This window comes from Cetorhinus maximus, chromosome 16, assembly GCF_964194155.1.
Source record: "Cetorhinus maximus chromosome 16, sCetMax3.hap1.1, whole genome shotgun sequence".
Taxonomy (NCBI): domain Eukaryota; kingdom Metazoa; phylum Chordata; class Chondrichthyes; order Lamniformes; family Cetorhinidae; genus Cetorhinus; species Cetorhinus maximus.
Window position 1 is genome coordinate 75,655,815 of NC_135894.1, and position 22,928 is coordinate 75,678,742.

Genomic DNA, 22,928 nt, shown 5'->3' on the forward strand with positions numbered 1-22,928 from the left:
CCACCCACTCAAACTGGCGGCGGGGCCCGCTTTGGTGGCAGAGTTCAGCTGCCCGCCCGCCGCCGAGCCGGTGCGGCCCGCCCTCCCATCGAGGGCTAAATTCTGCCCTATGATCCCAAGACCTTGCTTAATCCAAGTACACTACATCTACTACCTTATCCCCATCGAGTTCCTTTGTTACACCCTCAAAGAAAACCAATCCATTCTATTGACAAGACCCCCGTCTTCAAGAACCCATATTGGCTATCTTATAATTTTATTTCCAACCATGATATACCCTTAGAAAGGTCTTCATAGCCAAACCCACACTAAAAGGCAAACTCACTGGTCTCTGTCACTTTTGCTACATTTTTTTTAAAAAAAAGGTATAATACCTGCTTTCTCCAGTCCCCAGATATCTCTCGCATGGTGATACAACTAACTTTTGTTTTGCTCGTAGTGAGGTCCTGCCCTTAACCATAGATGCAGATGTTTTACATTTTCTTGCATGCAGCTACCCAAATGTGTGTTCAGGTTCTTTCTATTCCCACGTGTAAACCAGGAATGGTGGATTTAGAGAAGAACTGCCATTGATCCCAACCTGAAGTGAGCTGGTTTCCCACCTGTAAGCAGTTGGCTTTATTGAGGGAAAGCAGACTGAAATATGTGCCATGTGCACTTTAATGACAGTAAAATGCTAACTCTTGCTATGATTGTTTGGGCCCTAATGGAGCCACATCACAAATGACTGTTGTAGGCTGGCTGTACTATTCCATTCAGGACAACTACTTTGTGATATATACAGCATAATTAGTGATATGTGTATCCTGCACGAATAGAGAGCCCCCCCCCCCCCTGCCAACAGTATCGCAATAATCCACCTTTAACTTATCATCCGTGTTCTATGTTTTTTGTATTGCATTGCTACCTGGTTGTAGACATAGTATATGCGCATGCCCTTACTGTCCTTGTTTTAAAAGCTTTAAGCTGCATTTCGTTCACATTTCACAAAATTGAGAGGTCAGTTGCTGTTAACCCAATACTGTTAGTCTCTCAGTCTGTTATAAGAGAGTTTTTTTATTCTTTCATGGGGTGTCTGCACCATTGACAAGTCCAGCATTTGTTACCCATCCCTAATTGCCCTTGAGAACATGCTCGTGGTGAGCTACCATCTTGAACCGTTGCAGTCCATCATATTTAGGTACACCAACAGTGCTGTTAGGGAGGGAGTTCCACGATTTTGATCCAGCGACAGAGAAAGAACGACAATACATTTCCAAGTCAGGATGGCGAGTGGCTTGGGAGGAACTTTCAGGTGGTGGTGTTCCATGGGTCTCCTGCGCTTGTCGTTCTAGGTCGTAGAGATCGCATATTTGGAAAGTGATGTCGAAGGAGGCTTGGCGAGTTGCTGCAGTGCATCTTGTAGATGGTATGTACTGCTGCCACTGTACACCAATGGTGGAGGGAGTGAATGTTTAAAGTGCTGGATGAGGTGGCAATCAAATGGGCTGCTTTGTTGTGAATAGTGTCAAACATCTTGAGTGTTGTTGGAGCTGCACTCATCCAGGCAAGTAGAGCGTATTCCATCACATGCCTTACTTGTGCCTTGTAATGGTGGACATGCTTTGGGGATTCAGGAGGTGAGTTACTTGCTGCAGAATTCCCAGCTTCTGACCTGCTCTTGTGCCCACAGTATTTATATGGCTGGTCCTGTTAAATTTCTGGTCAGTCGTGACTCCCAGGATGTTGATGGTGGGGGATTCAGCGATGGGAATGCTGTTCAATGTCATGGGGAGATGGTTAGATTCTCTCTTGTTGGAGATGGTCATTGCCTGGCACTTGTGTGGCAAGCATGTTATTTGCCATTTATCAATCCAAGCCGAAATATTGGCAACGTCTTGCTGCACATGGACAAAAATTTCTGAGGAATCGTGAACAGTGAACACTGTGTAAACATCATCAAACATCCCCACTTCTGACCTTATGATGGAAGAAAGGTCATTGATAAAGCAGCTGAAGGTATTTGGGCCTAGGACACTACCCTGAGGAACTCCTGCAGTGATGTCATTGGGCTGAGATAATTGGCCTCCAACAACCACAACCACCTTCCTTTGTGTTAGGCATGACTCCAACCAGCGGAGAGTTTTCCCCCTGATTCCCATTGACTTCAATTTTGCTTGGGCTCATTGATGCCATACTCTGTCAAAAGCTGTCATGATGTTAAGGGCAGTGATTCTCACCTCACCTCAGTGTCATTTGAACTGATGTTTGTGAACAACGGGATCGGCACTCACATTGGTGAATTCAATAAAGTTACAATATTAGATTGGCCGGGTGGTTAACAGTGATGTTGAGTGTCTTGGGCTACAGGAAGATATAGACGGGATGGTCAAATGGGCAGATAAGTGGCAGATGGAATTTAATCCTGAAAAGTGTGAGGTGATACACTTTGGAAGGAGTAATTTGACAAGGAAGTATTCAATGTCCAGGCAAGTGACACAAATATTCTGACCGATAATAATGCAGTCAAAAGTCCAATTTGAAATGTTGTAGCTAGCAATGGTATGGCTGCCATGAAGCATGGAGGCAATATGCCTTTGAAAACCTCACCATTGCCTTGCCCAACAACTGGAGGCACCAACTCCATAAAACTAAAGCGAGCACTTGCAAAAGATGGAGAGGGAGATGCACCAGTAAGTTTTAAAATTTACCGTGTTTAGCAGACCTAACAGGACATGCAGACATAGTGAATAGTGTCAAACATCTTGAGTGTTGTTGGAGCTGCACTCATCCAGGCAAGTGGAGCATATTCCATCATATGCCTTACTTGTGCCTTGTAATGGTGGACAGGCTTTGGGGATTCCGAGTGTGCGAATATGCGGGGACCACAAGTTGACCGTTAACAAAGTAGCCAGACTTGATAGAGCCAAGCTTACCAGCAAGTCAAGCTAGAAAAGACCTCTCAGGATTTTGTGACCATCAACACACACAGGCGGTTATACCAGAATACCAGGTTACCCTTCAGAGTTTCATCAGCTCGTGCCATTTTCCAATGGATTATGGGAAATTTGCTCCAAGGTCTACCCCATGTTGTGGTTTATTTCGATGTGCTAGTAACAGGACTAACTGCTGAACACCTGGCTAACTGAAAAGAGGTACTGAAGCGTTTCTCACAAGCCGGAGTACACTTGAAAAGGGAAGAGTGTATCTTGCAAGCAAAAGAAGTGATTTACCTGGGTCATAGGGTTGACTCGCAGGGCCTTCACCCAGTAGAAGACAAGGTGAGAGCTTTTCATGAGGTGCCAGCTCCGAAAAACAACACACAACTCCCAAGTCCTTCTTGGGAATGGTTAACTACTGCAGTCGTTTTCTGCCAAATTTGTTAACAGTACTGGCTCCATTATATGGGTTACTCAAGAAAAAACATAGGTGAACTAGGCAAGCTCCACAACAACAGGCTTTTACGGCAGTGAAGCATTAACTACATTCATTGGCCCTGTTGGTACATTTCAACCCAAAGAAACAGTCAATTTTAACATGTGATGCATCCCCTTACGGAATAGGAGCAATACTGTCCCACCGGATGACAGATGGCTCCGAACGTCCCATTGACTACGTTTCAAGAACACTCTGAGGCAGAATGAAGAAACTCTCAAATGGAGAAAGAAGGCTTATCCTTGTATTTGGCATTAAGAAATTCCACCAATGCATCCATGGTCGCCACTTCACCATAGTATCCGACTACAAGCCTTGACGATACCCCCAATCACCTTGGCATGCATCCAAAACTGGGCACTGATTCTAGCTGTTTACGAATATACTTCCATCCACTGGCTAGGAAGCCAGATTGCCAATGCCAAGGCGTTGAGCCGATTAGCCCTAAAGGACAGCAGTGTGAACGTCCCCACCCCTCAAGAACTTGTCTTGTTATTAAACTTTCTGGATTCATCACTAGTGAATGCCAAGCAGATCAGAGAATGAACAAACCGTGATCCAGTTTTGTCTCATGTCAGGGAACAAATCTTGCAGAGATGATCTAACGAGCCAAAGTCAGATGAAATGAAGCCCTATTTTAACAGGAAATACAAGCTCACCTGCCAGGATGGCATCTTACTGTAGGGAGCGAGAGCCATTGTGCCTCTCTGAGGAAGACAACCATTATTGATAGAATTGCATAACGCTCACCCCAGCATTTCCAGAATGAAAATGTTGGCGCACAGCTGTTCATGGTGGCCAGGGATAGACGCTAAAATCGAAAACATGGTCAAGAGCTGCACACAGTGCCAACAAGTACAGAAATTGCCTCCTTCGGCTCCATTGCATCTTTGGGAATGGCCAAGAAGGATTTGGGCCCGCCTCCACGTTCACTATGTGGGGCCTTTTTTGGGCACAATGTTCCTGTTACTTATTGACTCCAATTCCAAATGGATGGATGCATACGAGGTGTGATCACCCATATCTGCCCCACCATAGACAGATTGTGTCAGAGGTTTGTGATTCATTGTCTACCAGAGATAATAGCGTCTGGCAACGGAACAGCATTCACTAGTGGGGAATTCCAAAGTTTTACAACTCTCAGTGGCATAACACATGTCAAGACCTTGCCATACCACCCTGCATCCAATGAGTTAGCTGAGAGGGCAGTTCAGACCTTCAAAGCTGGAATGAAAAAACTAGAAGGGGACTCTATAGCAACAAAGTTATCACACTTCCTGCTCAGCTACAGGACTATGCCACATATGACCACTGGTATTGCCCCCGTAGAGTTATTAAAGAAGAGATGGCTCAGGACACAGTTAAGCCTCATAAGGCTGAATTTAGGGGGTAGGGTAGAGAGAAGTCAGGAGGCCCAGAAAAATGAACACTATTACCACAGTCATGAAAGAAACTTAACTGTAGGAGAAGCTGTTTTCGCAAAGAACTTTGGAAATAGATTGGCTATCAGGTGAAGTCAGTGCAATGACAGGACCCCTGTCCTACCATACTTTCGGTTGAAGGTCAGATGACCAGGAGACATGAAGATCACCTCAGGAAATGGGAAACAGATCCTCAAGGTGCACCAAACATTCCTGTTGGAGTCTACACCACAGGTAGAAGGAACTTCCCTTGCTTTGGAAGCACCTGCAGAACCCGTTGAGCCTTAGATTGTCGAAGAGGCGAACTTGCAGGTTCCTACTGGGGAGCCTAGAGGACAGATAACTCCTGAGAGGGAGGCTTCAGATAAACCATCCGAAGGCATAGAAATACGACGGTCGACACATTTGGAAAAAGCCTCCTGAGAGACTAAATTTGTAAATTGTACCTTTTTGTAAATAGTTCATATAATGTAAAATGTACTTTCAAGTAAAGGGGGAGGGATGTGGTAATCTGACGTGTAATACTTTAAAAGACTGTAAGCAGATTGACCACGTGACTGTAAGACCCAGTAGCTGTGTAGCGTGGGCTACAATGTTAACGTTGGTCTAGAGTAGGGTCTGGCTGGAGAAGCACACCTCATGTTAGCGCTTTGTTGTTTGTGTAAATAAATAGTATGTGCTTCATTTCATATTGGTCTCTGCGTCTGCAGTATATTGTAATCGACTCACCTGCCGACAGATAAGTGTACAACCAGTTCGCGAGCAAAGCGACCCATAGTAAAACATAACAATATCCTCGTTTTAAGATAAGGCAAAATAGGAGCACCCAATAGCATGTGTATAAACTAATTAAAAGTCAATTTAGAATAGACTTCCTTAAACAAAGTGCCTGGAATAATTTACCAAGTAATAAAGTAAAAGTGTATATTTTATGAGCGATGATGTACATCTAAAGTAATAAAACTAATATTCTTGTTAGAACTTGTAGTTTTATTTGATGAATATTTTGTCACAAAAAAGCAGAGTAAACATATTTTTGGGGGAAATGCTGAAAGGTATAAGAGAGAGTTCCACTGATAAAAATAAAAACTGGATATATTTGTCTCACTTGGAATATTTGAGCAGTACTTCTGATTGTGGAAATGTTCCCAAGTGTTCCATTTGGTATCCGTTTAAACCAATTCAGATCAACTGGTTTGAATAGATTGCGGATGGTTCCATCTTGGATTTATGAGTTATCATTTCCCAAATTTAAATGGAGAATTAGTAGTCTGTTGCACATGTACAGTGGGATGCTGTATGCTATTTGCTAACGCATCATAGGAACTTTTTTTATCGTTCTCTTTGTGAAAGGTTTCTGTCCACGGTTTTCAGCCTTTAGGAAATGTGCAAGAATTCCGTTTCTCCTCCAGTTTCCTATACTGCTCACCACTATTGGCAAGTGGCTCTGCTTGGAGCCTTCCAGCTGAGAACAGGAACTTCACAGAGAAATTGGGCCCAATCTAGCACCCTAGCACTCTGGCACAGTGCGAAACTTGTATGCTAATGTACTTGTGCCTTTGAGGATTTAACATGTGCTATATCTGTTCTTTCTAGTTTATGTTCAGCCAAACCTACTAACTAGTGGCCATTATAAAAAGTGTGTTTATGAAATAAAGATGATGTCATTGGACCTATTTATTTTATTGGTACTGATGCATTGTAGAAAAAATTCTTAAAAACAAATACAAGGAAAAGTTGTACAATGTACTTAGTGTGAGACTACGAATTCATAATTTCAAATTGTTCTCACCATCCGTAATTTATCCCAGTAACTTTCTATCAGCCACAAGCCAACTTTGGTAAGTAAAACCAAAGCTTCTTTCACAGCACCTCCCAAACCCATGATCTCTGCCGTCTAAAGGACAAGGGCACAGATACTTGGGAACAGCACCACACACTATCCTGACTTGGAAATCTATTACCATTCCTTCATCATCGATAAGTCAAAATCCTGGAACTCCCTATAGAACAGCACCGTGGGTATACCTGCACCACACATTTGCAGCGGTTCAATAAGTTGGCACAACACCACCAACCAGGGGATGGGTAATAATATGCTGACCTTGCCAGCAACTTCCTCATCCCATGAATGAATGAAAAAGGAAAGAACTTGCATTTTATATAGCACCTTCATGACCTCAGGATGTCCCAAAGCACTTGATAAGGACTTTTCAAGTGTAGTCACTACTGTAACGACGCAGTAGCCAATTTACGCACAAGAAATGTTTAACAGGGAACAATGAGAAATTAGCACACAATCTGTTTCTCTGATTTTTGTTGATGGTTAAATGTTACGCAAGACACTGGGAGATGTCTCCTGCTGTTACTCAGGCATGGCATTTTTTTACATCCACCTGAGAGGGCCTCAGTTTAATGTCTCATCCAAATACTGCGCCTCCAACAGTGTAGCACTTCCTTCGGACTGCACTGAAGTATCAGCCCAAATCCTGTACTCAAGTCTCTAGCGTGAGGCTTAAACCTACATGTTTCCGACTTGCAGGCAAGAGTGCTACCACTGAGCAAAGACTGATAAATATGTTCTGCACAGTTCAAGGCTACAGAGCAGTCATTGGGTTTTCTTTACTGTACAATGCTGACCCAAGGGTTCTCAGTGAGGCTGAGGTGCAGTCATGGCACTCTGTTTAGTATACTCCAATTCCTATAAGTTTCAAAATATTTCTGCAAAGCTTATGTTGTATTGTTAGGCAATTTTCTACAATTTGTAATTCGCTTATTACAACTTAAAAAAAATATTTATTATTCTTTTCAGGTGATGGTTGTGGACATACTGTTCTTGGCCCGGAGAGTGGAACTTTTGCATCAATAAATTATCCCCAAACTTATCCCAATAACACCGTTTGTGAGTGGGAGATACGGGTACAGCCCAGTCAGAGGATTATTTTTAAATTTGGAGACTTTGATATTGAAGACTCTACCTCTTGTCACTTGAGTTACTTACGACTGTATAATGGAATTGGCCCAGGCCGGAGTGAAATTGGTAAGTAAAGCACCATTTATATTAATTGTAGAGTAATCTAAGAATAATTGAGTATCTGGAGTGTACTGAGTATTGACCGCTTATTTAACAGCTACATGATTAGAAAGTCTGAACAGTTTCACTCTAATTGGGACTAAGTCATCAAAGCAGTGAAAGTTTTAGAAGGATAGAAGTTATTGGGAGCAAGATTATCCTTATAGATGTGAACATTAAATCCTCCAATGCTGTTTTAATGGAGGAGCTAACTATATATATATATATATATATATATATAAATGGATGAATATCATCATCAAGTTAGCTGATAAAGGATTTGGGAGAGTGCATTAAGCACGTCTACAGTAAAAATTTCATAATTATCTCTACCCTAATAGTAACCTAATAACAAAGGTGCTATACTCTTTCTTCCATATGTAATACTCTTGATTTTTAGTTAGGGAGAAGGCAATGATAAACTGTGAGTTCAGGGTGCAAGTTACATTGATCTAGTTGCTGTGGTAATCTTTATTTCTCCTCCCTGTCCCTACACATACTAGGGTAGACTAGAGCACTAACTGTGGTTAAAAAAAAATAAGCAGAAGTCTACAACTGGGACTTTCAAAGGACTTGGCCTAGCTTGTTGATAGAGGGAATGTAACTGCAGAATGTTGAAATGAATGTCAACTGAGTGGAATGTTAGCCAAGAGTTGCAAAACCATCAAAACCATGCAAAACAATGGTTGGCTATTATCCGACCTCCTGGAGGCGACCTAAGTATGCTTTGAGTGACTTTACATTCAAATTGCAATGCTTAGTTTGCACTCCATGGAGTTTTCCTTGGCACAAACTATGCAGTATAACTGATTAATTATATGCCAGTTTTCAGTATAAGTCAATTACTTTAAGAGGAAACATTAACACGGATGACCGGATTATCATATGCCCCTTACCTTTGCTCCTTTATAAAATGCTTGCCCAATGGCGTATGAATTAAATACTGAACTTCCCAGGGTTCCTTTGAAAAATGCGGGAATCCCGTGCCACATTCCTGTGAATCCTGAATGATATTTATCATGTGTGCATTACATGCAGGAAGCTTGCCTCATCAAACTTCTGAACAACAAAGCAGAGCTTCTGGTTCCAGCACTGATGTTATCCGTTATGTGCAACATTAGGGTAGAGGCAACCTAGACCTTTATTCAATTAAGAATTGAATAGCTCACTGCAGTGCTGCTGTAAAGTAGATGAGGGTGCTATCAGGAATCTAAGTTGGAAAGTGGATCATAGCATTAACTTGTTTAACACTTTAAAAGATGATGATGTTTATAATTTATTTGCATTTAGTTTTATGCTTTATTAACATGTAGCATATTGCAATTATACAATTATTTAAAAATGGTTGCCGCTCACTTCTGACCTTTCAAAAGCTGCCCTTGAAGATCTAGTGATCTCTGTGGTGTGGAATTTCTCTTTTCCAATCTTAGTTTGAATTGGGGATGCTCGGGTGCCCAGCAACAGTAATGTCATCGAGCAGGATAAGCAGCCAATCGCATTGAATTCTCATTTATAGCAAACCAAGAAGTAAAGTGCTCTGATTATCCATCACTTTTGTTACATTTTACAGAGAGAGAAATAAATGATTGGGACATGCACACTGGAAGCTGAAATATCATTAACTTAAAAAAAACACTATACTAAAAAATACTTGGACCTTTTATCAGAATGGAAAAATTTGACATTACACCATCATAAAATTAGTTTTCCAAGACCAAAGAGGATCTTCAGCGATAGTTATGACTTAGTACACCATTAAAAACCTGTTTTTACACCTCATTAATGAGACGTATCCTTTTCAAAGGGGTGGGGGGTGTGTTTGATACCGATACTGCAGTGTAAAAAGTGGAAGCTCAGTGATTTCTAACTGCAACCTACAGGGACTTCAGCAATGCACAGTATGGATAAGCATAGAATCACGTAACAACAAATTCTGAATTTCCACCTTTAACTACAAATTCTGAATTTCCACCTTTAACTACATGGTCAGGCTCCAGAAATTGCTGTTGGTTTCAAAGGAGTAATGTGGTGAATGCAAAATCTAGGTCGATGTTTTATGGCTATTTGCTAAGATTTTTTTGCTGCCTCTTTTACATACTGAAATCTGGTTGAAAGTTTTCCTGGGAACTGGGTGGCGCACTTGGTCAATACATTCTTCATTGACTATAAGATGAGACTTTGCAGCTAAGTAAGGATATGGATCCTAAATAATATTTTGTACAACGACATTAAATTGTGTTAATTTGAATTAAGCAGTTCCAAACAAACACCACATGAGGCATTTTTCTTTGCTTAAAGAGTAATTTGAATTAAATAGATTTGAATTAGGAGGAACAGAGTATACATAATCTGGTCTAACTAGAGCTGATAATTTCCTCATTCTGCAGCACTTGGTTTACTAATAGGTGATGGATGATCCAAACATGATGAATGAGAGTTGAGTAAAGGCAAAAAACTGTGTATCCTGGGAATCTGAAATAAAAGCAAAGTGCTGGAAAAATTCAGCAGATCTGGCAGCAACTTTTTAAAAATTAATTTATGAGATGTGGGCATCGCTGGTTAGGCCAGCATTTATTGCCCATCCTTAATTGCCCTTGAGAAGGTGGCGGTGAGCTGCTGCCTTGAACTGCTGCGGCCCCTGTGGTGTAGGTACACCCACAGTGCTGTTAGGGAGGAAGTTCTAGGATTTTGACCCAGAGACAGTGAAGGAACGGTGGGTGATATATTTCCAAGTCAGGATGGTGAGTGGCTTGGAGGGGCACTTCCAACTGATGGTATTCCCATGTATCTGCTGCCCTTGGCCTTCTAAATGTCTGCAATCGTGGGTTTGAAAGGTGCTGTATAAGGAGGCTTGGTGAGTTTCTGCGGTGCATTTTGTAGACGGTACACATTGCTGTCACTGTTTGTCAGTGATGGGGGGAGTGAATGTTTGTGGAAGGGGTGCCAATCAAGTGGGCTGCTTTGTGGAGATTTGTGAGGAGAGAAACAGAGTTGAAGTTTCGAGTTGAATGACTTTTCTTTGGAACCGACACAAAACTTTAACTCTGCTTCTCTCTCCTCATATGCTGAGTTTTTCCAGCACTTTGTTTGTAATTGAGAGTTGAGTGTTTGAAAAGCTCCATAGTATTTCACTGAGGATATTCAAAGAGAGCTGTTTATTTCAAGTTTTGTCCCTTGAATGAAGCAGGCATGAGCGATCCAGTTCACTGCAATGAGTTAAATAAACTCTGGAATTATTGGTTCGCCCGTGTTGTGCAGAAGTTGATCCACAATACTCAGGTGATGCATTATTTGGTGAAAGCACAGCCTGGTGTAGCACCAAGGTGTACAGGCCTTGTTGTCCTGATACAATTCATGTTCGATGCTAAGTAGTTGATCTCAGCTTTGCCTCAGTTAAGGCACTTCAATTAGCCTAAGCTATAAGGGTAAAAATCAGCTGGGGCTTATGATCCTGGTTGTTGCCTAGTGACCTCTGCTAGAAAAGTACTTGTTTGTAGCTTACAAACAGACTCTGAATTGGACTCTCCTTTGATGCCCTCTGTAATTAAACACTCTGCCAACATTTTGCCAGGGCTTGCACTTTTAGAATGGTTTCTTGGATGAGATGCCTAATGCCAACTCAAAGGCATGGAGAAAGAAGTCAATTCCTTTAGTAATGTGGGGGGAAAAAATTAGGATGGGATGGTTGATGACGTCCTGCATACCTGGTATTTATGTGTTTTTGAATGATCCCTTTGGGGAACTCATTAGCCTGAACTCCAGACTTGATCAGTGCAAGCTAACAAAAAAGAATTTCCACGTTGGATTTGTAATCACTATAACGGTAACTGCCAAAACTGTTGTTTTCTGTCTATTTTGTGACATATAATGCAAATGATTTGTTTTAAAAGTTGATTAATGTTTTGCTGATTTTCCAGGTAAATATTGTGGACTTGGAATTCAGTGGGACAAGGTTATAGAGACAGAAAGCAATGAAGCTACTGTTCAGTTCATGAGCGGCACTCACGTCTCTGGCCGAGGGTTCCTTGTATCATACTCTACATCAAACGAATCAGGTATTATATGAGGAATGCATGTTTCAGTGTCTCTTGTTTGAACAACTTCCAGGATATTCACTCACTTAATGTCAGCCCAGTTCTGTGGGCACCCCAACTTTCAGCTCAGTTGTGATAAAATCTCCAACCTGGTTTCTTTCAGATAACTAAAGGATTTGAGCCAAGTTGGAAGTTTTGAAAATTAATGAATGCTAAGGGTGATGGGATTCTAAACTGCAAAACAAGAAATTTTGCTTCAGGCAGCTAACAATAAAATCTTTATTTTAATATGCTTGTAATGTGGTCTGCTGGCTCTGTGGAAGAATAGGGTTTGAGATGATAGCGTGCTGTCAGCTTCAGGCTACATGAGATCTGCTATTAGATGGATCAAACATGATTGTGCTTTCAAGTGAAAACAGCATTCTGTAGGGGTTCCCCTTTTTCCCCTCAGAGACCCTCCCCACACTCAGGTTCGTGACACCAAATTCACAAGTGTATGGCTTGAACAGGATGACCAGCGAGACAAGTTACTTCTAATAATTCACAATTGCTTTATTGAATCACCCACAACCCCACAGCACAAAGCCCCAAATTTAAAACAACCTAATCCCACTATCTGACACAAAGTCACCACGACTCGGTTAAAATTTGCAAAAACAGAGGCAAGACACCATGTCCTGTCCTAAAACCTTAAGAAAAAAACCCTCAGACCAATACATACCAAGAAATCGCTGAAACAAGTTACAAGGTACCGGCAAAAAACACCAAGTTTTCGCCCCAAACCTTCACAAAACCTTCGGACCAATATCACTACGATTTGGCTGAAACTTACAATCGCCAACTCGGCTAGTCTGTCCAGCGTTGGCTGCAGGCCTGAGTCAAGGTAACCAAACTTGACCCTTCTTCTGACTGCAGCTCAGATGTGTTCTCCTTTTATAATAATTTAACTCAGATATGTCAAAACATATCTCCTGTTGTTCCAATGTCCATTTAGTTGATTCCACGCAAAGTCCAGACAAATGTCATCAGCTTCTGCTGGTTGAAACAATACAGGGTTTTACATGGAAGATGTATCCAGATGAATATTATCAGTTCTTATTGTATGAGCAATGCTCCTGCTGTTTGAGGTGGCATAGTAACAGCACCTGCCTTCAAAGCTAATGAGGGTTTGAATGGCTCTGTTCCAGTACTATTGTCTGTGGATAATTCCTTGGGTGTATTGTATTGATGATGTGTCTTTTGTGCCATTGTATTGGGTAATGAGACTTCTTGATCGTATTAGTCAATCTCCAAACCATTTTAACGAGTCACTCTGTTTTCACCAAATGTCCCAATTAACCCCTTGCTGCCCAGCCCTGTACTGTTGACTGCAGCTTATCTTTTTGAAATTTATAGTTCCAATCATGAGGTCAAAACCTGTCCATGGGTTTGAAATTATATTCTATAAAGTTCCCAGTTGGAGGGGATTTCGATCCCACAGTACTTGCAGCATGAGATCCGATCTGGAAATAAAGCCCATTGTGACTTACAACTGAAATATGTTAAACACATATGATATAGAGGTAGGAATTATACTTGCCTTATTGTGTCTTATCACATTAAAATGCCTCTCAAAGTGCTTTACACAATTTATTTTTGACATTGCATTGAAGTACGGTTATCTAGACAAGCACAGTAGTTATTTTGTGCCAGCCATGTTCTGCAAACAGCAGAGTAAGGCGAATAACTGGTTAATTTGAGACATTTTTAGAAGTACTTTTTTGAGTGAGGAATGTTGGCCAAGAGAATAGAGAAGATTAACTAGAGATAACTAGTCTCCTATCTTTAAGGCTGATGTTTTGTACCTACTCTGACTGACACATTTTTAACTCTCTTTATTTGCACCTGTTGGAACAGGAATGTGTTCAATTATTTTTTTAAATGCTTCTAATGGGGCTCCTAATTTACTGGGCTCTTATTCAAAGGCACATAATTCAAATGATCTGCTACTTTAATATTTAGCATGCAAGTTCTCCTTTTGCTGTGCTATTTACATTCTTTTATTGAGATGACTTAAATAATTCAAATTTATTTCTTGTGAAAAACAACTTTGAGTTATCATAAATAGACTATATTCCACAAACTAACAGTCTTTCATATGAAGTAGTTATTCTTCATGTACATTGTGCTCTTTGTTTATTTAGTTTCTTATTGTGTCCTTAGATGATCTAATTGGCCGTTCTAATCACTTTGTGGTCCCAGTTCTCTTTAAGTTTCAGCTTGGTGTTCTATAGCTCACAGAACTCCCTTGTCTCAGTATCTGTGAGCTGAAAGTTCAATGTGGATTATAGATTCCAGTGAAAGAATGCAGCAGGAGGAATGTTGTAAATGAGATGAAAGGTGGGAATGATCAGAAACAGTGTATTTTTAGCTTTAGCTAATCTAAGGAATAAGGTTCTTAACTGATGGACTAAAGATAAAGATGACAGTGCAGAAGGAGACAACTAATGCTGTCTACTGTAATATGATTTTTCTGCCCTTTCTGTATCCTCTTGTGCTTTTCCTTTTCAAATAGGTACCCAATTCCCTTTTAAATTATATTATAACCTTTGCCTCAATAATTTTCCAAAACTCCATAGATTTGGGGAAGGTCCCATTAGATTGGAAGATAGCAAATGTAGCTCCATTGTTCAAAAAGGGAGGGAGTCAGATAGCGGGAAACTACCAGGGGCCAGTTAGCTTAAAATATGTTGTAGTGAAAATGTTAGAAGCTATTAGTAAAGAAGTTATAGCAAGGCATTAGGTAAGTTCAAGGTCATCAGGCAGAGTCAACATGATTTTGTGAAAGGGAAATCGTGTTTAACCAACGTATTGGAGTTCTTTAGGGAAGTAACATGTGCTGTGGATAAAGGGGAACTGATGGATGTACTGTACTTAGATTTCAAGAAGGCATTTGATAAAGTGCCACATCAGAGGTTATTGTAGAAAATAAAAGCACATGATACAGGGGGTAACATATTGGCATGGATAGAAGATTAGCTGGCTAACAGGAAGCAGAGTGTGTAGGCATAAGTGGGTCCTTTTCAGGTTGGCAAGATGTAACAAGTGGTGTGCCACAGGGATCAGTGCTGGGACCTCAACTGTTTACAATTCATATAAATGACTTGGATGAAAGAATGGATGAGATGGTTGCCAAATTTGCTGATGACACAAAGGTAGGAAAGTAAGTTGTGAAGGGGACATAAGGAGGCTACATAAAGATATAGATAGGTTGTGATGGGCAAAGATCTGGCAAATGGGGTTTAATGTGGGGAAATGTGCAATTGTCCATTTTGGCAAGAAGAATAAAAGAAAAGTATATTATCTAAGTGTGGAGAGATTTCAGAGCTCTGAGGTACAGAGGGATCTGGGTGTCGTAATGCATGAATCACAAAAGGCTAGTATGCAGGTACAGCAAGTAATTAGGAAAGCTAATAATGTTATCATTTATTGCGAGGGGAATTGAATACAAAAGTAGGGGGATTATGCTTCAGTTGCACAGGGCACTAGTGAGACCACTGTGTACAGTATTGGTCACCTTATTTAAGTAAGGATGTAAATGTGTTGGAAGCAGTTCAGATAAGGTTTACCAGACTAATACCTGGAATGGGTATTCTGTGTTCTGATGAAGAGTCATACAGACTCAAAACGTTAACTGTGTTCCTCTCCACAGATGCTGTCAGACCTGCTGAGTTTTTTTCAGCTATTTTTGTTTTTGTTCCTGGAATGGGTGGGTTGTCTTATGAGGAAAGATTGGACAGATTGGGCTTGGACCTGCTGAAATTTAGAAGAGTAAGAGGTGACTTGATTGAAACATATAGGACTCTAAGGGGTCTTGACAGGGTGGATGTGGAGAGAATGTTTCTTCTTGTGGGAGAAGCTAGAACTAGGGGTCACTGTTTAAAAATAAGGGGTCACCCATTTAAAACAGAGATGAGGTGAATTTTTTTCTCTGAGGGTCGTGAGTCTTTGGAACTCTCTTCCTGAAAAGGCGGTGGAAGCAGAGTCTTTGAATATTTTTAAGGCAGAGGTGGATAGATTCTTGGTAGGCAAGGGGGTGATAGGTTATCGGGGGTAGATGGGATGCAGATTTCAGGTTACTATCAGATCAGCCATGATCTTATTAAATGGCAGAGCAGACTCGAGGGGCTGAATGGCCTACTCCTGCTCCTTGTTCTTATGTCTTTTTATGATAAAGCATTTCATGTTCTTAAAGCCCTTTGTATCGAAGCAAAAATTTTCACTTCCATCTCTAATCACCAAACCATTTTTAATCTCTGCCCCTTGTTGTCAATTTACCAACCACTGGAAGCAACCTTTCAACATTTACCCTCCTGAAACCTTTCAGAATTTATAAAATCTTTCCCTTAATCTTCTCTGTTCACATTAGCCTTTTTATGGCTATAAAATCCTTCATGTAAGAATAGCATACATTTGTCTCATACAAATTCTGTGTCTCTTGCCTTTCTATTCAGTTCCCTACATGTAAAAACTAGAGTCCTATCTGCCTTTTGTATGGTCATTTCCTGATCTGTACCTCTAGATGTTCCTCCACCCCGGTAATAATTGTACAGTTCAGGGTATGCTTCCATTCAATGTTCTTCTAACTAAAGTGCACTGCTTCACATGTTTCTGGGGAAATGCCGATCTGTCACATTCACTTGACATTCCCATAGTAATTGAAGTTCCTGCTGGATTGTTGTGGAGCCTGCAGAATAAATTACACAGTCAATGATATCTCACAACCTTTTAATATGACTCATTTTATTAATGGAATGTACAGGCAGAGATCTATGCTGGCATTCGCATCTGGTAGTATTATCTATATACTTGAATGACTTAGACAAGGCATTTATTGGAAACATGATGGTGGATGCTATGAGAATACACAGCTTTGTACCGAACCATTGTCTGTCTTAACTTTCTGGATGATCCTTAAGATGTTCGGACAATGACTTGGGTCAGGAGTGTGTTCTGTACATTCAAATCAGATACCTAACATCTTGTCGGAGAGATTGAGGTGAGGGCGTAAGGGGATGAAATTGAGTCCTTTGCTGGGCACAGAATGTTTAACACCAGAGAGGGGAAGGTCAGAGGGTATAGCGAATACATGGCAAGGACTGGGGTTAGAAGTAGATACCCAGCATCTTCTATTAATTTACAGGAATTGCAGTGTTGTTAGTACTTTTGCAACACTGTACCCCGTATTCAAGCATATAACTTGGTAGCAGTTGCTGATTGAAAAATTTTCAGTAGATTAAATTTCACATGATAAACAGTATTGCTGTTTCCTTAAATAAATTCAAGAGATGTCACTTCTATAAGTGTCAAGAGTTTCTTTTCTAGGATTGGAGGGGTAGGGAAAAGTAACTCTTCCACAGAATGAATTTTGTAGCCATTTTCTGTTCCAATTTCAATGCATTCTTACTCTGGTCTTGCTATTACTCCTGTAGTAACTTGCCACAATGGTTTTATTGCTTTTAAATTCTATTGCAGTGAATTATCAAGTCCTAAGGCCATTCAAACTAACCAAGGAAGTAAAATCTATGTGAAGCCAGATTGTGATTACACAGTATGTGTGCTTGAAGACATGAGTGTACTTGTGGTGCACCACATCCTTATATGTAGCTGCTGAGTTGGTCTCCCCTTATGCTGTAAACTGTAGCCATAATTACAGCTGTGTTGGACTTAACTATAGTTGCTGATTCAGCTGGACTTTTTTCATTCATCTCCATTCCTTTCACAACTCTAGTTGGCTGATCAGCTGGCTTCTGAGATGGCAGCAGGTCAAAAATTATGTACCAGCACCTGAACATTCAGATAAAAGCAAAAAACTGCGGATGCTGGAAATCCAAAACAAAAACAAAAATACCTGGAAAAACTCAGCAGGTCTGGCAACATCTGTGGAGAGGAGCACAGTTAACGTTTCGAGTCCGCATGACTCTTCAGCAGAACTAAGGAAACATAGAAAAGGGGTGAAATATAAGCTGGTTTAAGGCGGGGGGGTGTGGGGGGGACACAAGAAGCAACATTCAGGTCCACAGATAGAATGCATCTACCTGTTATTAGTATTGTACTGCAGTGCTCACAGGTGTCACAAGATGCTGCCAATGGGTGGAAGTAATCTTTCTCAACAAAGCTGGACTTTGAAATCCTTGGGTATGGTAACCTGGATGTGCCTTTAGGTCTCCAAAGCTAACATTTTGGAGGTAAAAAAGCCAAGTAATAATTGGTTATTGGACTTCAGGCCAGTGGGATTTTCAACATCTGGTCTAGACATTACAACGTTGGATTTAAAGGAGCTTTAGAGTTAGATTAAATTTTAGATTAAATTTAGATTAGATTAGAGTATTTTAAATTAAATTATTACATTTTGTATGGTAAATACTCAAACGGGTGGGTGAGCAGATTCCAGGGAGATGGGGATCAAGAGGTTCCTTTATTTCTCAACTTGCTGTTGGATAATTTCTATTGCGGTATTGTAGTGAAAATATTTTCTGCAATCAATAGGCTACACTGGATTTCAGAAGTTATGATAGAGATTCACTAGGACGTGTCAACATTTGCAGAGGGTACTGCACACAAAAGTACTGCGGGCAGATAGTTTAAAGATCTATCCTTCCTACTGCACTTTTTTTTTCTGAAGATTGGTCACCTGGATAACGTGCTGGCCCTTGCTACTTGGATCCTGGAAGAAGGGCTAATTTGTTTTATTGGTACTTGAGCTCTAGTGTCTTGTGATTATTAGATCCACTTTCCGATTTTACGAGTCCAAATAAAATGATATTTTCATCACATTTTGTAGTGTTGTATATGTTTCTACAATATACTCCCTCCTTTTCATAAGGTGCTGCTTCTTGCTGGGGTATAGTCATATCAGTGCCAGTAGCCCTCTTGTACCCTTCCTAAGTGGCCACCCTTTCATGAGCAAACCTGTGCACAAATTATTTCGGGTGCAGGTATCAATTAGGGTTAATCTTGAAAGAATTTTCCTATTTAATTTAAGTGCAATGAGAAAAATAAAGTAATCGAATGTTCAAAATTAACAAGGCCATCTCCAACCACCTCCTTGTATCCTTCGCCACTCTCATGCCCGATCGCTTGACTAACTCATCTCTTTCTGGATTCTCTTGGGGGAGAGACTGCTTTCCCCAAATTACTGACTGCTTCACTTTCAATCTGCTTGTGGCCCTGCACTTGCCACAATATTTCAATAGCCATCAATATGGTCAAGAGCTCCCTTATCTTCACCTCACCTGCCCCTTGTCACTGGAACAGCTGTTTTTCTTTCTCAACCAATGTGTCGGTGCAGCTGATTCATTTACGTGCGCGGACCTTTAAATCTTTTGCACTGTGACTTAAAGGGGCTAATTTATTTGCAGCCTGTGCAGGTACTTTTGGGTTGCTGCTTAGCTGTGCAGCTCAGGGAGAACATTACTCCCAACACAGTCATTCTGTTTGCTGCGGTTGTCATCTTCACTTCCTCAAGCCTACGGAGCAGAAACTTGAATGTTTCTGGCACACAACTTGTTTACCAATTCATCGCCAGGTCTGAGTGAATCACATCAGTGTTATTGTCCCTCACTTATCTCTGCCAAAATTGCCCACTACTCTGGCGTTATCTCAGAGGAAAAATAATTCCGGGCTTCTCTTCTTCAGTACCAACAGTCTCCTTAAATCCTTATCCTCACCTCCAACAGCAAGTGTGAGGGGCTCATTAGCTTTTTGTCAATAAAATTCAGATTATTTGCCTGTTGCTTCTCCGTTCCAAATACCTACCAAGTCAAACCATTGCTAGGCTCCCTTCTGCTTGAACCCGTGTCTTTCACTAGTTTCCCCTCCTATCTCTCCCCATACCTTTGCTAATCCTACCTTGCCCATGGGAGTCACCTCCTGCTTCCTTGATACTATTCTGACCAATCTGCTGACCACTGAACATCTGACCTCCATCACAACTGACATTGCAAGTGGTTCCCTTTCTTCATGTACTATTCCCCTGCCTTTATAAAACTCTCCCCCTAGCCCCTTCTCAAAAGCCTACAGTCAACCCTTCTGTTCTTACAGCCCCATCTCCAACTGTCTTTTCCCCTCTGAAGTTCTTGAGCATGTTGTCAATTCCTAAATACATGCCTGTCTTCGCTGAAACTCCATGTTTGAACCTCTTCAATCAGGTGCCTATTTCACCCACAGCACCAAATGACTGTAATCATGTTACAAATGAGATCCCCTGTGTCTGTGACCATGTTGCATTATCCCTCCTTGTTTTCCTCAACATATCTGACGCCTTCGACTTGGTTGACCACACAATCCTCCTCCACCGCCAGCTCCTTCCTATCCTCGCTCTGTGTTGTCTTATGGGTTTGTTTATTGCTGTGTCACTCTTTCTTTCCCTGAAGTTAATCATTGGTTCTCCTCCCGGACTCTTAGAGGTAGCTGTTGATGCTCTAATTGTAGTGTATTCAGCTGTACCATCATAAACCCAACAAATTTCTGTAACTCTAAATTCTGTAACTCTTTGCAGCTGTTGCTGAGAAAGCAGCTGGACTTCACTCGCAACCAAATGTCTTCTTATCTTTTAGTGTTCACTTTAAATCACCCCCCTCTGCTGCTTCTGCTGTGTTGCTCAGTCTTGCCTAGTGTTGGGTAAACAAGGTTGCTAGGAATGTGAGACTCTGCCATTTTTTGTTTTGCTTTTATGTAAAACCCATAACACAAGGGTCAAAGCAGCTGCAGTGGAAAACAATCACCCCAGGGGGCTTATGCGTTAATTCTCAACAGTTGACTGCTCCATGCTGCCCATTATGATACCCAATTGGCCTAACAAGTTCTCTGTTAATGATCAGTTCCTACCACATCAATTCCCCTGTGCTGTGGAATGCTCAGTTGGTGCTTGTCTGTAACTGCCACCACTTAACTGTAAGAAAAAGAGATCTGCCTCAGAAAATATTGTCAACTCTTGTACAAGAAGAGGGATTTCAGAGGAAATAAGTGATCAGTCATGGGTGTGTGCACCTCTTGGTCCAACAGATTGAGACCTGATTGATAAATGGTTATTCAAATATTTAGCTTTGCCTCATAACATATTAAATGTTTAATATCGCTGTTCCTTTTTTTGTGTTATTGCTTTTGCAATTTTTTACTAAATAAAAAGCACGCTACTATTTTTTTTAGCATTCTGTTAATGTGGGTGTCTCCCCTCACCCCTCAAGTGAGTTGAATCGGCAATGAGGGATTCTAATTAAAGCTAAACTGATTTTGATGGACATTTAAGCTATTGTTTGGAAACCCCAGTCTAATATCCTGAAAGAAAACATAAAATATTTGAAACAAGATTTGTCAGAGTCTAAGATAAAAGGCGAGTTAACAAAGAATGTACGCCTGAAATCTGAAATGTTAGAAAATCCTACTGTTCAGTCAGAAAACCAAATTCCTGATCACTAATAAGACCATAACTGGTTGAGCAATTTTTTTTCAAAATCAACATTGAAAAAATCGGGAGTGGGTGGGGATGCAGAATGTCAGGAGACGGGACCTCAGTAAAGAAGGCAGACCAGCTAGTTAGCTGGAAGGGCCAGTGGGAAGCACTCCTGCTCCTCCTGGACCTCAAGTTGGGAGTGTGGCATGGGTACAGAGGATGGTGGAATCCAGTGCCGCTGCAGCACCGTAAGTGTTAATGCAGCCATATTGTGTTATACCATTTAGTTCACTGAAGTCGTTGAGGCTGGTGCTTCTTTAGGGGATCTGGCCCACAATATTAATGACTAATCAGTTGAGTTGCTACTGCTTATAAATAAGGAATGCCTTCCAAAATTGAGACTCTATTCTGCGCTCCCTTTTCTCAAAAGGGAAACAGCCTTCAACCAACTATAAGCAAATACCACCTCAGTGGCCTAAGTCTCTTACCACAATAATCAGGCAGTCACCTCAGACTTTGCTACAAGTGTAGGAGAACCAGAAGGCTAAGATTGAATGGGCACATTAGAGCAGGCATCACGGGAGATCCATGATGGTTTTAAACAGTAGGAAGGTTTTCAGCAAAATGCCTCTGTCACTGACTGGATTAACGCAGAATAATTTGGAGCGAGGTGGCAGAATGCCTGCATGAAGAAGTATGTTGGAGAGTTGTATATTAACTAGTACTTGAGTTGAGCTTGTTCTCTGATCAAAATTAACTGAAGGTGTTCCATGTCAGCTTTTCCTGCAGATGGCAGTTTTGTGAGGGAAGCATTGCTAGGTGTCATGGTCAACCTGCCCACTTGCATTTGTAGACGGTGAGGTGTTGGAGGCTACTTGGATTTGTAGCCTGACATCCGCATGGTTTGTCTGCCGATCAGGCAGAGGAACAGGAGTGGCCCACGAGACCCCAATTGTTTCTTAAGCCAGTCTACACCATAATATTTTAAAATATGTCCAAACTAATTTAATAAACTTTAAATTTTATTTTCACTCTTTTAAAGTACCCGTAAAGAAAATTAAGTAATGCTCCAAAGATCTTATGGAAGCTTGAGCACTTTTCAAAAGCTTACAATAACTAAAATATAATATGATTCGAATACTTTGCTGAAGCCCATTAGAACCAGCTATAAAAACGCCTCTCACTCCCTCCCTGCCCACCGCCCAAGTCAAACCCGACCACCTCTTCCCTTTAGGCTGTCTCTACTGCCGGTAGAGGAAATAAAGAGTAGGCAGAAGGAACATACAGCCTGCAGCAAACCCAACCTACCTGTCTTTTTACACACGGTGGAGTGAGGTTATAGCAGCTGGATATCTGTCCCCATCAGAGCTGAGGAGTTTCAGCAATGGCGCAATACAAATGGGCCACAAATCCTCAATTTTGCTCCATTGGATGCCCCAGGTACATCCAAAAGCAGACGATCAAATGGTAGTAAATCTAGCTTGGGTGTCTACTACTAGATAAATCTAGTTCCATGGTTCCACTGAAAGCCAGTATAAATAAATCTTTCTGCT

At 41.1% G+C, this 22,928-nt stretch overlaps 1 protein-coding gene across 1 annotated transcript in view; it reads left to right on the forward strand.

The window, feature by feature from the left end:
• dcbld2 (discoidin, CUB and LCCL domain containing 2) overlaps positions 1–22,928 on the forward strand; it is a 131,576-nt gene that overhangs the window by 18,378 nt on the left and 90,270 nt on the right. The window contains exons 2-3 of the mRNA XM_078560110.1: positions 7,648–7,875; positions 11,826–11,963. Of these exons, the coding sequence (XP_078416236.1) occupies positions 7,648–7,875; positions 11,826–11,963 (366 nt within the window). The remainder of the gene's footprint in view (positions 1–7,647; positions 7,876–11,825; positions 11,964–22,928) is intronic.